Source organism: Pithys albifrons, chromosome 9 (assembly GCF_047495875.1).
Source record: "Pithys albifrons albifrons isolate INPA30051 chromosome 9, PitAlb_v1, whole genome shotgun sequence".
Lineage (NCBI taxonomy): Eukaryota > Metazoa > Chordata > Aves > Passeriformes > Thamnophilidae > Pithys > Pithys albifrons.
The window spans coordinates 5,173,445-5,187,691 of NC_092466.1; the positions used below are offsets into that span (position 1 = coordinate 5,173,445).

At 40.5% G+C, this 14,247-nt stretch overlaps 1 protein-coding gene across 13 annotated transcripts in view; it reads right to left on the reverse strand.

The window, feature by feature from the left end:
- TACC2 (transforming acidic coiled-coil containing protein 2) overlaps nt 1–14,247 on the reverse strand; it is a 131,592-nt gene that overhangs the window by 20,601 nt on the left and 96,744 nt on the right. For 10 of the 13 annotated variants that reach the window (XM_071563804.1, XM_071563799.1, XM_071563802.1 and 7 more), the window contains 6 exons: nt 11,488–12,808; nt 8,193–8,228; nt 6,675–6,735; nt 5,421–5,628; nt 1,642–1,703; nt 697–812 (listed from right to left, as the gene is read on the reverse strand). In XM_071563804.1, the coding sequence (XP_071419905.1) occupies nt 697–812; nt 1,642–1,703; nt 5,421–5,628; nt 6,675–6,735; nt 8,193–8,228; nt 11,488–12,808 (1,804 nt within the window). The remainder of the gene's footprint in view (nt 1–696; nt 813–1,641; nt 1,704–5,420; nt 5,629–6,674; nt 6,736–8,192; nt 8,229–11,487; nt 12,809–14,247) is intronic. The other 3 variants (XM_071563805.1, XM_071563807.1, XM_071563806.1) reach the window with 3 other exon arrangements.

Here is a 14,247-nt window from a genome sequence, read left to right on the forward strand (position 1 = left end):
TTTCAAGTGTATGCATATAAATAAATATATATACACACACATTGTTTCAGTTCAATTTTACATCAATTATACCTCGTAACACTTTGCAATATCCTTTCAAAGCAATTGCAGCTAAATAAAACATCTAAGCAAAACCAGCCTCCATCAGAAATGTCACACACATTCCTTAAGTATTTCTCACTTGCCTTTTTACCCCTTTCTCATTGTGACCTACACCTCCCCCAACAACCAACCTTTACTAAAAAGAACAGATGTCCTTAACAAGCAAAATTATTGGAAGTAAACACAACCCCCACATCCTGTTCTTATGAACAGGAGTCCTTGTTCAGAGAATGTATCCAGGAAAAGCCATGTGAAAAATTGCAATTAGGAGATTTCTACATTAACATAGAAATGAACTCAGTATCTGAGGAAAGCACTGTAAGTAGGAAGCCACTGCCCAGTGAAGCCACTGTGACTCTCTTTAGTAAGAATATGAAACAGAAATATATGTCCTTATCCCTTCCCATTGCAAAACTTCTGTATCTTTGCCCTCTATTCTCTATCATATGTGTACACAGATGGGAATCTATTTTTAAACAAACAACTTGGCAGCACAGAGGCAGAGAGAGGAGGGATGGCCTGTGTACATGCTCTGATGGCAACCCATTTCCCTGACACGCTTTTCCACCTCTGAATCTGCTCCCAGTGACATACCCTGAGCACGGAGTCGTGGAATCAGACAGTCTCATGGGAGGTGATTTGACTGGGCTCTCCTGCTGGGCATCAAACATTAGGTACAAAGATTGTTTCTTCGGGGTGCTCTCATCCTGCTGGCAACAGGAAAAGAGAACTCATTAAGCAATTCAACTGTTCCCCATTAGGGCTAATTCAGGTCACTGAAACCTTAAATGGCCAAATGACTCCACAGAAAACTAATAATACAGGACTGTAATGCTGATATTGAGATGATCCCTTTCAGGAAGAAACCATTAAAGAACAAAGAGCCATAACAAAGAATGAGCTGTTTAGCTCCTCTTCTCCCACTTTGGGGTTAATCAGATTTCTGGCCCTGTCAGGCAGGAGGCATCCCTTGGCTGAGTGTCACTGAAATATTCACTGAAAATTCTCATTGGTTTAAGCACCTGACACACATGCCTGATTTTTCTAACTTCCCCACTGGATATGCCCTCACTGGATCTAGCCAAGTTATCAAATCCATGGATTAAAAAGAAGCAAGGCAAAACAACTGATAATGTACAGTACTGCATTCCATACTTCACATTAATTCTATATTCTCTACTGATCCCCTCCAGCTTCTTTAAAGTTTTACTCTCAGTTTCCTAAAATAGTTCAATAGCTGGTGTAGACAGCTCTGTACTCTGCACTGCTGGAAACATTGATTTGCTTTTAATCTGCAGAAAAAACTACTATGATGTCAGCCTACAAATAAAATAATTAAATGGAATAAGCTTTACAGGATATAGGACAACAAAGCATATGCAATTTACTCCAGTTATGCCAATTTAAAGGAACTGGTTTTGCAAATGTGCTGCAGGCACATTATAATTAATTTAAGGGGTAGTGAGGCTGATGGCAGTATCAGGATAGTATATTATGACAAGGGAATGCAAATGAATGGAAATGGCAGTGAGAACTTACAGGCACAGAGGAGCCTATTTTCTCCATATATTCTATTTCATACGAGTTGCCATATTCCAATTCTGCAACAAAACCAAAAAAGAGGTGTTAAACACGTGCCATGACATGAGTTCTGCAGAAATAAATGAGTTCTCAATTACACAGGCCACTCTGCTCAATCCTTTCCTATAACATGTTAAAAGTAGAATACACAGAGAGAAAGCAGAAGGTGCACTGATATTCACTGACATTCAACAACGAACCCAGGACACGTTTCAGGCATATCAGCTTGCCTGAAAGAAAATCAGCTTTGTCAATTTGCTCCAGGGGCCAGAATGTTAACAAAGTTCCAGTGTAATATCAGAGCACAGATACCTTTCCTCTATCATGGTATCTTATCAGAGAAAACACATCTTTCAATAATTGCTAATGCTGATACCAGTTTCCTTTAAAAACCAGATTTCAACAGCTGTTGAGAAATGAATTAATTTCCATTTCCTAATGTTTATTAAGAACAACTACTGTGGTATCACTTAAGAAGAAGATACCCAAAATCCGTGAATGCTCATGGACCAGGGGTGAGACACCAGCCCAGGTTCCTGGGCTGTTTTCACATTTTAGTTTCAGAGAAAAAGTCTAAGGCAGGAAGATTTACAAAGAACCCTAAATCTAGAATCCAATAAAAATGCAAATCTCTACTGCTTCTCTACTTCTAATCTTCCAATTATCCTGGAGGGAATAATGAGCATTTCTTTCCAATCCATGGTCACCCAGTGGCTGGAACAGAACCAGGCAGATCTAACACACAGAAAGAGAAAAAGAACATAACTTCCTGCACCCAAACAAAAGCAAAGACTTTGTTCAATGACAACTTAATTTAAAAATTAAATACATAATTAATCTGTCCTAATGATGTGCTTTATTCTGTTTACATGAGTCAATTCAATAAACTACTTGCATCATTTAATTTCCACTATAAATAAATTGTAGGGAATGCCACATGAGCATTTACATTATGATAAAATCATGTGATAAAAATCCTTCCAGATTTGGGCAGCTTTTGAAAAGTAGGGCTTGCATAAGGAAGATGATTACAACCATTACAATGTTTGATATTTAAAAACAAACCAACCCTAAAGAGAACCTGTCTGTTAAAAATAAACTTTGAAAGGGTGCGATGTGAGTTTAAAATGATCAATTGTTATTTTTTTTTAATAATAAACAGCACTGTAGAGTACAGGGACTGTAATTCCACAAGACATGTGTTTTGTCAAACAACCACTGAAGAGGAACAGCCACAAACTCTCACTACCTGACATGAGGGGAATATTAATAATAAAATGACTAAGTGAAAGCTGTAATAGCAGGCTCCTCATGTTTAAATTCCTAGCACCTTCTGTTTTCAGTGATAATACTGAGCCAGGCAGGATGGAAAACCTTCTGGTACCAGATCCCAGGAGCATTTTTTCCCACTCCTCCTTCCTAGTGAAAACAGAACCAGAACTGAACCAATGAGGTTCAAACCACCATTCAGATGCAGAATTGCAGATAGCCTGATATCCTAATGTTTAGAAACTGCCTTTCTGTACATCATTTATCCATCCACAGCCTGGTGAGGTGCACCAGGAACATTTCTGGAGCAGCTTCACAGACCCAGGGAGCAATCCCTGAGTGAGCATCCAGCAGGACACGTCCCAGCACTGTCCTCTGCTGGCATAGGTGGCAGGGATCCTCCACTCGCCTGCAGCACTGCCATGAGCTCTGCAACCCCAATCCAGACTGACTGCTGGGACAATACATATTTACCTCTGCTGTTTATAAAAAAAAAAAAAAAAAGAGGCAGGACACAGATGGAAACAGTTCAACTAGAAACAAAAGGAATAACATGGCTCGCTAAACGCAGTTTGATTCGTCTCGTTGCTCTCGGAAGTTTCCAGCACAATTATTGTCTCTCCTCTCCTAAATAGCTCCTCTAAGGCATCATCTCCCCTCCAAAATCTTAGGCTCTGGTTATCTCTACACATTCAAAATTACAAGTGCCCAGGATATCCCGTGAAGCAAGATAATTATCTTTTATAAATACGTACAACAGACTTACTAAGAGATGTCCTCCAACTCCTCCTATAAATAGCTGCAAGATTACACCAGAATTTTCTGCTAATAATTATGGCTTATTTCTGCTCTGTGCAACAGGAAAATGGCAGCAGTGATAAGCAGGGCATGAAACAGTGAGAGCTGGATGCACTGGCTGACTCAGGAGCTGGGCTCTATCTTTGCAAAAGCCGTATTGGGTTACAGGGGAACACTCACACTGGTGTCTGGAATGGCTAAAAATATTCCCTCTGAAAAACAGCCCTCAAAGTACTCAAATATTTCTCAATGCTGCATGAGCAAGACTTTGAAGGGGGGAAAAATTATTATTTTTAAAAGATGTGAAAAGCAGAAACATTGTTGATTCTAATAAGCATGTAATCTGAAACTCTGACTATACCACGCAGCACACATGAGGCAAGACAATTAGCATTTAATTAGGAGATTTGCTCGCTTTCTCCTACCCACTCTGAAAGCTGAAATATTGCCTTTGAGTAGCTCTCACTATTCTTTTGTTCTCTTTCCTTCCATATAGTTTCCACTTTCCCAGATTTATGAGGCTTATTTTCTAAAAAGTGTTTCTTTATGTTACTTTGTAAAATACAAATAAACTGAAGCTGATGTCTAAAATTTATAATTTGAGAATAAAGTCAAATGGATTTACCCAGACTTATCTGTCCAGAAGACTCAAGAGATTTCCTAGAAGCCCAGGGCACACAAACATACATGCATATTAACCACTAAAAGCACTGTGATTATTTGTGCCTTTTGATGTCAATCTCAAAGCTTAGCAATTCTTAATTAGGCAAAAACTCAGACCCAGTTCAAAATGGCATAAAGTAGCTTTAATGGTAGACTGAGACATGAACTGGAAGATTAGGGGAAAAAACAATTCTGATCAAGAAGAAAAAGTTGAAGCCAAATTAAACTCAAACATTCTTCCCACACACAAAGCTGAAAATTTGCCTTTGGAGCAGATGCTGCAAAAGCAGAATTCCCTCTGGTAACTCCAAGGAAGGCCACACACAAACTTTTTTCATTCTGTCTCTTCCACATTTCACAGACTTGGAACAACAGTTCTCTGAGCAGAAACTTCCAGCTTTACGTCAAAACTGCTTAAAGGAAAGTGTACCAAGAAAAATATTAATAGGCTGATCTAGCAGGGAATTTTATCTGCCATATCTTATGCAAGGGATATCCTGGACACTTTAATGCATAAAGATACCTGGACCCCAGGAACCTGAAGGAGAGATCACATGTTTAGGGTCTTAATGCAAGATAAAAAATTCAAGAAGAATTTTAACCTGGGACCTTCTCCCTTTCAGGTTAGAGGAACAGGCTCGGGCAGAATGAGTAGTTCAGTGACTCTGGATCCAAGAGCACTCCCTGAGAGCAGAGAAGAACGGAGCAGAAGAATGGAGCACATCTACGAATGTCACACAGAGGAAACAAAAGCCTTTCTCTGCAGGTCCCTTTCATTTCCCTTTAAGCATCTCCTTTTCTCTTCCTTTAAAGCTCAAGGTCAACCTATTGGGGTCTTTAATTCAGCTCCCCATAATTGCCACATTTCCCATAATGGTCCAGAGAGCATCATTTTCAGGGCTTCTAAATAATAGTTTGCATTCAGCAAGGTACACCCTTGAAAAAACCAACCCCTCTCTCAGTAAACATCCCATTGGCTGGAGCAGAAAGTCCTGTGGAACACGTACCCTCTGTAGGGGAGCTGAACTTGGTCTCATTGACAAAGGTGGACAGGTCAGAGGGCTGGGGGTAGTCCTGCTTGTCCGTGTTCAGGTCCACAGTCATGCAGGTCCATTTCTGGCCCGTCACTGACGACGCCAGTTTCTCCTCGTCGGTCGCATGAACCACCGTGGAGATGACGGGAGGTGTCTCTGGAGTTGGCAGTGGGGTGGGATCCTGCACAAAACCACTGCCAATTAATTCTCTAATCTTTCATTAACACATTGAATAGCTAAATCTCCAAATTCCTCTGCACCACCAGAGCCATCTTTTTAAGTCCGTAATCTTTGTTGCAGCTCTGCATAAAATACTCAATGAAAAATACTAACTCTACTAGCAGCAAGTTTTCCCAGTGTAACTAAACTCTTTGATGATAAACACTTGCATTGCAAAGCTGCTTTGATAACAGGGAAGAAAGAACATCCAGAGCCATCTGAATCTGTCAGGCACTTGACATAAGTGGCACACATCACCCATGAGTGAAGTCTGACTCTTTAGGCTTCCCCCACAGGGGCAAATCTCCTGCAAGGTCATGAACTCCTTTCCCCTTTCCTCACTTCTGCACTGTCAAGCAGCACAAATAAAAGGGCAGGATGGATAACAGAAGGAGAACAGTAGCGTGGAAGGAGCTGTGCCACATCAAAGCCATCAGGCCTTTGTAGGCAGAACAGCTTTTGTTAACTTCTCTTCCAAGAAAACCACCTGCCAGCAGTTTGCAACATGGAATCAAACCATCCAAGCACGTGCTCCTGGAAGGTCAGCCCACTTGGTTTATTTCTATTTCCCTTCCAGCCCACCAATTCCATGCATTTAGGTTTTTGCTTTCTAATCTAAAAATTCCAGGCTGGGTAGTGATGCCTGGTTTTTCAGACAACTGATTGAAGGGATTTATTCATATCCTTGGCTCCATCATAACATGAGACTTTCCAAAGTACATCTGATACTCTCACTGGAATTCCCAGTGCAAATACTAGATCTGATCTATGTTATATCCACACTTCTAGAGACCAAAAGGTTAATGCCTTATGGTTATAGCCCAATGTGCTATACTTGGACACCAATATTCTTTACAAAAATCTCCTCTATTATTAAACATACAATTCTATTACAAAAATCTCTTGCATTATTAAACATGCAATTCTACAATTAAATAAATCAAACTCCCCCTTTTCTGCCCCTTCAAGAACACAAACTACATGCATCAAAATAAGGCAGAGCTTTACCTGAGAAGGAGGATCTGATAGTGGGGATCTTTTTGGTGATTTTTTCACCCTAAATGTATCACTGAAAATGAAATTAACACGGTTAATATGGTAATACCAGCAAGAATGAGATAATTTCACACTTAGCAAGAGACAGCCACAGACAATGCAACCTCTGTAAGCCCTTCTGCATTAAATCCCATCCATCAGGCAGCAGCACCACAGAGAAACATGCCATGGGTACAGATTCTTGTCATGCACTTGGAACAGGCCTTGATTCCCCCAAAAGCTGAGAACAGCAGGATTGCCATATTTTTCATTTACAGAACAGAGTTACTGCTCAATTGCAATTCAAATCCCTGTTTCACCACAGGCACCCTCAGTGGCCCCAAGAAAATTGTTCAGCTTCTGTCTGCTTCAGTCTCCCAAGTGAAAATTAGGTGTAACCCACACCTTTACCTGAGAAAACTGATAAACTTGAGCAGTGAGTTCCAAGGACCCCAAAATCATTGAGAAAAAAACCTGGTATGCTTTGGATGAACTACATAAAGCCATCTGAGGCAGATGCTGTTCCCGAGACACCAGAACAAAGCTCTGTCATTGCAAATGGGCACAACAGACCCTTTTAAAAATCAAATCCAACAAGAAATATGGCAATTCTGCTTCCAGTTCCCCTGACAGCTCACAGTGCAGACTGAGAGCACAGACACTGTACCCCTTCAAACTCCCCCAGGTTTCAATCACAGGCAGAGGGAATGAAGGACATACATTATGTCTTTATGGTGTATAATTATGGACGTTGCCTTTATCTTTATCCACTATTGGATAAAAAAATATTTTCCAACTAGGAATAAACCAATTATCTATCTGTTCTCTTGATGCATATTGCCAGAGTTATTAAAAACCATTTATGTTACTAACTAGAAGAGGAAATAAAAATACAACAGCAAACTCACTGATAAAGACTTTATGTCTGAACTGAGATGCAGTGGCAAAAATCACTGCCCACCAGCTCATCCTGATCAGTGATGGCCAGATCAACACCAGAGATTATAATGGTGGGTTGCAATCAGTAAAGGGTAAATCAATACCCCATCCAGAGGGGAAAATAAATTGGACAGCTGAATATTGGTGTTTGATGCCACTAATTATCCAGATATGATCCCAGAAGCAATTAGGATAACTTCTTCCTTTGAGAAAGAGAAGCACTTCATGCAGTATTTACAAAGTACTGATTGTACAATGTTGTTCAATGGTAGAAATAAAACTTTCATATTTTAGCTCAAGGATACAGAATCTCTACAGTTTTTAAATGAGGATCTTTGATAAGCAAACACATAATGAGACAACAGATTCCTTAAACTCATTCACTGCCAGGCATCTTACTCAGGATAGCTTTCATATGTGCCAGAGAAGTGAAATCATAATATAAAAGCTGCATGCTGAATAAGAACTGATCATGCTGCAAAAAAAATAAGTAAAATTAAAAAGCCCATAAATCAAAGAGGAAATTTGAAATGTTAGCTTAGAATTACTTACAACAGAGAACATACAGACATCACATCTTCTACCATCCTAAGACAAATAAGACAAAGAAAAGAGAGACAGACAGAAGGAACTGACAAAAAAGATTAACCTACAAATACTTTGTTAATGTGTTAAAGCAATCTGATCATGCATATTTTCTACCTGTATAATCTTAACCTGTACTTCTTATTGTGAAATACATTGGGGAAAAATATTTATCTAGTCCTTCAATGTTTTCAAGTTCAATGTTATACTTTTGACAGGCTTTCATCTTACAAAACACATTTTTCAAAGCTGATGCTTTCAAGTTAAGTTCCTTTCAACACACTAACCTTGGCTTCCCTGATGGAGGCCACCTGCTTGCTTTTCAAAACAGTGTTTGTTATTATAGAATTTAAAACTGTTCTTAAATGGCAACTAAGTTTAAGGAAAGAGCTATTCCAGTGGGTTTTTTTGTTTTAGCTGATGTGTTATGACAGTACAGAAAAAGCTACTTGGCCATTTCAAATCATTTGCCCAGGTCAGGAAGGACAATGACATTTCTTTGAATATCCTCTGTTTTGGATCTCACTGAAACTTAACTTGGTGTTATGACAGAGCAAACTGATTTCTCCCAAAGCAGAACCAAACCTTGCCAAACAGTTTAGGCTAAGAAAAGTTTTCATCTACTTAAAAGCTTGGCAGCTGCTCTTTGTCTCTTCTCATGTGCCTCCAACCATCCAACAGCTCCCAGAGCACTGTCTATACAAACCACTATTTTCACTCATCCCTGTAGGCTGGCACTGGGGAGGCATCAGCTGCTCTTTGCTCAGCATCACCTGAGCAATATAATTATATCAAGGCAGCCCAGAGCTCAGACGGATGACCAGAGAGGAATTTGGGTTGAGCTGACTTCTCTTCTATAAACCTCATCACCTCCCATGGAGGGCAATGCTTAGACTGCTGCAGGTTTCATTCAAGAATAAAAATGGATTATTTTTATTGATTTACCATGGATAAGACTGAGCACATGGCTCAGATACAAAGCAGTACAAGCTTAGCAATGGCTTAAACCCATGCCTGGCTTTACCTCCTATAGGTCCAACCTAGAAATCGCTGCCTTTTCACAGAAGGGACACTATTTCCAAACTGGCCCATGGGGTCTGATTTCTGCACCTCTCAACAGTGCTAATAAAAACTCCTGACTTTGTAAAATCACCCATTAATTAGGTGTTAGAAGTCCTGGAATATTACAGTGTCATTTCCTAATTTGCACCCCTTGGAGCTGAACCATTTTGCACTGTCTTCTCTCTCCTGCCCCACCATGGAGTATTGCCAAGGTCCTACATCCCATCCTCCTGCCCAGCCAGGGCTTCTCCTGCCCTGTATCCCAAAGAGGAGTCATGCTGAGGGCCTTTTCATGGAGAAGAGGGGCCAGAGGGGCAGAGGCAATGAAAGCCACTGCTTCCCCTGGCATTGCCCAACACGCCTCAGGCTAATTTTCTTCTAGAAAGCACCATGGCTGTAGACTGCACTGTGTATTAATATGCAGTCTTTTTGTTAAAAAAAAAAACCACTTGCAAAAGTAGGTTACAGAGCTGCAGGAAGCAGACACAAAACAACACAGTGAGAGCAGGGACAGGCAAGGGCTGGGAATTCCTGCAGCTCTCCTGACCCAAGAACTTGTGAGCCCTGCAGCGGGGGAGCTTCTCTTCTCCACCATGATAGAGATCAGCAGTAAAATCTGTGCCTGTAGGAAAGGGCATTCCCACGATGGATTTTCCCAGGGATGAATGTGGTTTAGAACACTCTTTGTAAACTCATTTTGCCCCTAAATTAACACTGGAATTCATTCTAATATTCAAAGCAGATGGGTGAAGTCGAGAGGCTCACACTGGGTGTCTGTCAACTCCAGCTACTGGAAGATACAAGAAGACTCTCTTTGGCTGCAAAAATCAAACCTAAGGATCTGCTGATATCAAAACTCCCCTTTTTCCCCTCTGCATTTCCCCAATAAGAATCAAACAGTTCAGCTGTCAGACTTTTAAGTCTTCTTGATTTGTACCAAATCAGTTTTGCCTACAGCCTTGAAAAAGGTGTCAGCTTAGCATAGATCTTAATTCCCACCTGAACTTTCGCAAAATTTGAAGCAAACCTCAAAAAAAGCAACATTACAAAAACCAGGCTCCTCCCTCAAAAAACCCAAGTCAAACATACAGTGGTCTAAACTATTCACATCATAAATTCCTCTAAAAAGAAAGAAAAATGACACAAGCTTCCTCAAATCTGGCAAGGGACATGAATTAGAAGCCTAGAGGGCAGGAGGCTACTCAAAAAACTGAACATTCTGCAACTCAGCCCATACAGGAGCTCATCTTTTGTCCTGTTTTCATTTAACGATGCTATCTTCAAATTGCCAGGCTTTTAAAACCTCTTCTCCCATTCTTGTTAGCTAGCTGAAATGTTTAAACCATAAAGGAACATGAACTGAGATCCTTTCTTATAATACACACAAGAGATCAATTTCAGAGAAATGGTATGTAAACTTGGTGATTACCAACTCAGAATAACCAAGTCTGAACAGATAAAGCAACATGTACATCAGAAAGTGAATCAATGCAACCAGCAATTGAGGTTTTTAATCAAATATCTAATCACAGCAAGGTAAGAAATTTATCCTAAAATTTGTCTGTTGTGCCTAAAAGCTGGCTATTTTCCTAATGTGTAGCAGTTTGGATATTTAAATCCTTCTGCACAATTGAAAGCTATTTCATAAAATGAAAATTTATCAAAGTTTTTACTCTTGTGTGTAAAAAATTAAAATTTGATACCTCACTCTTGTATTTCAGGTTATTTTCTTTTAAATACCACAATTCCCTGGATAAAACCATCTCAGTGTTGTGTGCAACATGAGATTTGTCACTGCCTTACTATTTCACATCCCACTCTCAAAAACAGTGATTCATAAAATAGTCTTTACTGGTACGAAACTGATCATCTCAAACAGCATCAAATTCCTAAGATGAGGTCACAGAAAACTTGGCAGAAAACTGATAAAATCACAACTTAATCAGGTTCCAAACTACACTGAACCCAAAGACTTCAAAAATGCAGTTGCCCAATCTGGCTTGGTAGCCCCTGTTCTTGCTTTGGTTTGGAAATACCAAACTATTGAGGGAACAGGTTGAGGGAGAGCAGACACTGCCCCCCAGCTGAGTCCAGCTGTGGCTCCAACACCCAACTATTCAAACACAAATCGTGTGTACCTGCACTAAGGGGTAGGAATGTGCTGCTTCTATTCTAGACACGTCTCTGCCCTTTAACTTACGTTTTTAGTGGTGTCTTCTTCTTTTTCGCAGGTTTGTTCAGGTTGTCCCCTTCTGTCCCGTTGGTTTCGTTGGCACTGGCTGGTATCTCAAAGGAAGCTGGAGATTTGGAGGGTGAGTTGGCTGTCTTAGAAGAAGACTTGAAAGGGTCAATGGAGTCCTCACATGTGTCTGGCTCAAAACTGTACGTTTGCTGAGGCAGTTTGGGTGATTCTTGCATTTTTGTACTAGATGAGAAGGGGTTAAAATTGGGATCATCCCACTTGTCAATGTCAAAAGTGTAGGAACCTTTTGTGATGGGGATTTCATTTGGATCAGTGGGTGACTTGGTCGGTGTGGTCGGAGCATTGTCAAGCTTTTCCACCGTTTTTTTAGTCTTTGGCCTCCGCAACGGCATTTTAGCACCCGGCTTTTTACCTGCTTTTTTGGGAGGAGGAGTGCTCTCCTGCTGGTCTTCACTCACCCCCTTCTCTTCAGAATAGTCAAACTCCAGCCTCACTGCAATGCCTTTGACCGGAGGGTCTTCCTGTCCCCCGGTGTCTGGCGGAGTCACCTCCCCAGCCTCCGGTGCCGTGGTAAGAGGTAGTGTTTTCCTGCTGGCAGGGGGAGAGTTCTGCACTTTGCTGCCTCCACTGCTAAATGCACTAATCCCTTCAAAACTGTCTGGATCCAAAGAGTTGGATCCTTCAGGCACAGGCGGGGCCTCCTCTTTCTCAGCAGAGATTTTGGAAGGTTCGGTACATTCAGGCTTTATTGAGTCAGCCTTTGCCTCAGATGCTCCTTTATCCTCACCCAGGGCACAGGCTGTTTGGCCAAGGTCAGAAGGTTCCTGTGGTGTTTCCTTCACCAGTGGAGCATCCAGAGGCTTTTTTGCTGGCTGCTTCTTTTTTAAGGAAGCTGGTCTGGGTTTTTTTGTTCTCTTAAGGGTACTGCAAGCACTGCTTGAGCCAGTACCATACACATCTGCTGATGGTGCTAATGTCTCACTGTTGCCAAGAAAAGATGCCCCATCAAAGTCACTGGCTTGCAAGCTGAGTGACCGAGACAAGGTAGATTTGGAAACTGGGACTGAATCCGTAGATTTTCTTCGAACATTTGCTTTGGGGTCACGACTCTTGGATTCTGCAGAGCTCGGTCCCAAGGCATGGAGAGAATCAACCAACTCAATGTTATCAAAATCCAAGTTGTAAGTTCCACTGCTGGCTATGGGCTTGTCCTCATCAAAGACAGTGGAAAAAGAATGGGAAGGGGGACGGAAAGGGCTTTCTTGAACTGGTTCACTGTGTGACACATCAGTTATGGGTTCAGCTTCTGAACATAATCCTGTGGGAACCAACAGAAAACTCTGTGAACTTTAAACACACTTTTAAAACTAGGGCTTACTCAGTTTTACTATAACACAGTAAATGTATAGTATTTGTTTAGTAATCTAAACAAGTAAAGGAAAAAGCCATTAAAAACAAACAAATGGACTAAGCAATGATTAAAGGACATAGAAACCAAAGTGACATTTGCAATATATGAACCAGATTAAAGAACTATTCTCCCCACAAAATGATTAAGGCAAGTTTCCTGAAAAGACAAAATATGTATTTTGCTATAACCTCTAAAGCATCTCTTCTAAACTATAATTTAAAGAGAAGGATATTACCATAACATGCCAAATATTGCAAATACCAGGAAAACTGCACATCAAGCACATTAATCCCATTTTCCACTATCATAAAGAGTTCACACAATTGTGTCAGAGCTCTTATGCAGTAAATTTGCTGTAAATTGACTGGTGCTTCAGTAATTACACGTTGACCTGAAGTTTTGTTTCCCATGTGCTATTTTTACCAATATTCCCGGAGGAAATTGATTCCTCTCCACAACCCATCAATGCTGCTCCTCTATTTGCCCCAAGCAGTCAACAGACTCCACTTTGACCTCATACTTACAAGTTTATAATTAGAGATGAATCACTGAGAACTTAATAGGAAATAAATTATGGTAAAGATAAAAAAACCTAGTCAGTTATGAGAGCTCTACAAATATTTTCAGTGGAAAAATCTTCCTTTAAAAACATCACTAGAAGCTCCCTACAGATTATTTAAAACAGATTTTTCCAAGTGTATTTCTAACTTGTTGATGAAAAGAAAATTTTGTAGAGAGATTTATGTGCTGGAACTGTTCATCTAAGCAGCTTTTTATTGTAATTAAATATCTTACTGAATAAAATCCTAAAGAAGTCTCTTCACTTGGGATATAACAAGTCTACTGGACAAAGTAGAAAATGATAGGTTATATATATATATATTAAAAAAAATAGAAAATATATAGGTACGAAGGGATCAATATGATGGTCCTTTCTGCCTTCCAGCTCATTAGGTTGATTATTCAAATGTTTTACAAATCCTGAGTGTGGTTTGCTCCTGTTGTCAGTGTATTGCCACTGACCTGAACATGCTATGGTCACCTCTGTCCAGTGTTCATGTCCCTGTGGGACATCCCGGACCTGGAGCAGCTCGGGCCGCTCTCACCTCAAGCTGGGCTAAACCAGTTGCTCAGAGCTCTCACTGGGGAGCACAACGCCCTGTGCTTCCCACTGAGGCAGCACAGCATTCTTCACGCTGGCATTTTTTAATGCCATTTTCTTAATTATGCAATTATAAACAGTCCAACAAAAATGAATGCTTTGCTTGGCCTTAAATCATTTCAGAGACATTTCTGCATGTCTTTTTCTTTCCAATCCTGACATGTTTTGCAAAATAACTCCCATT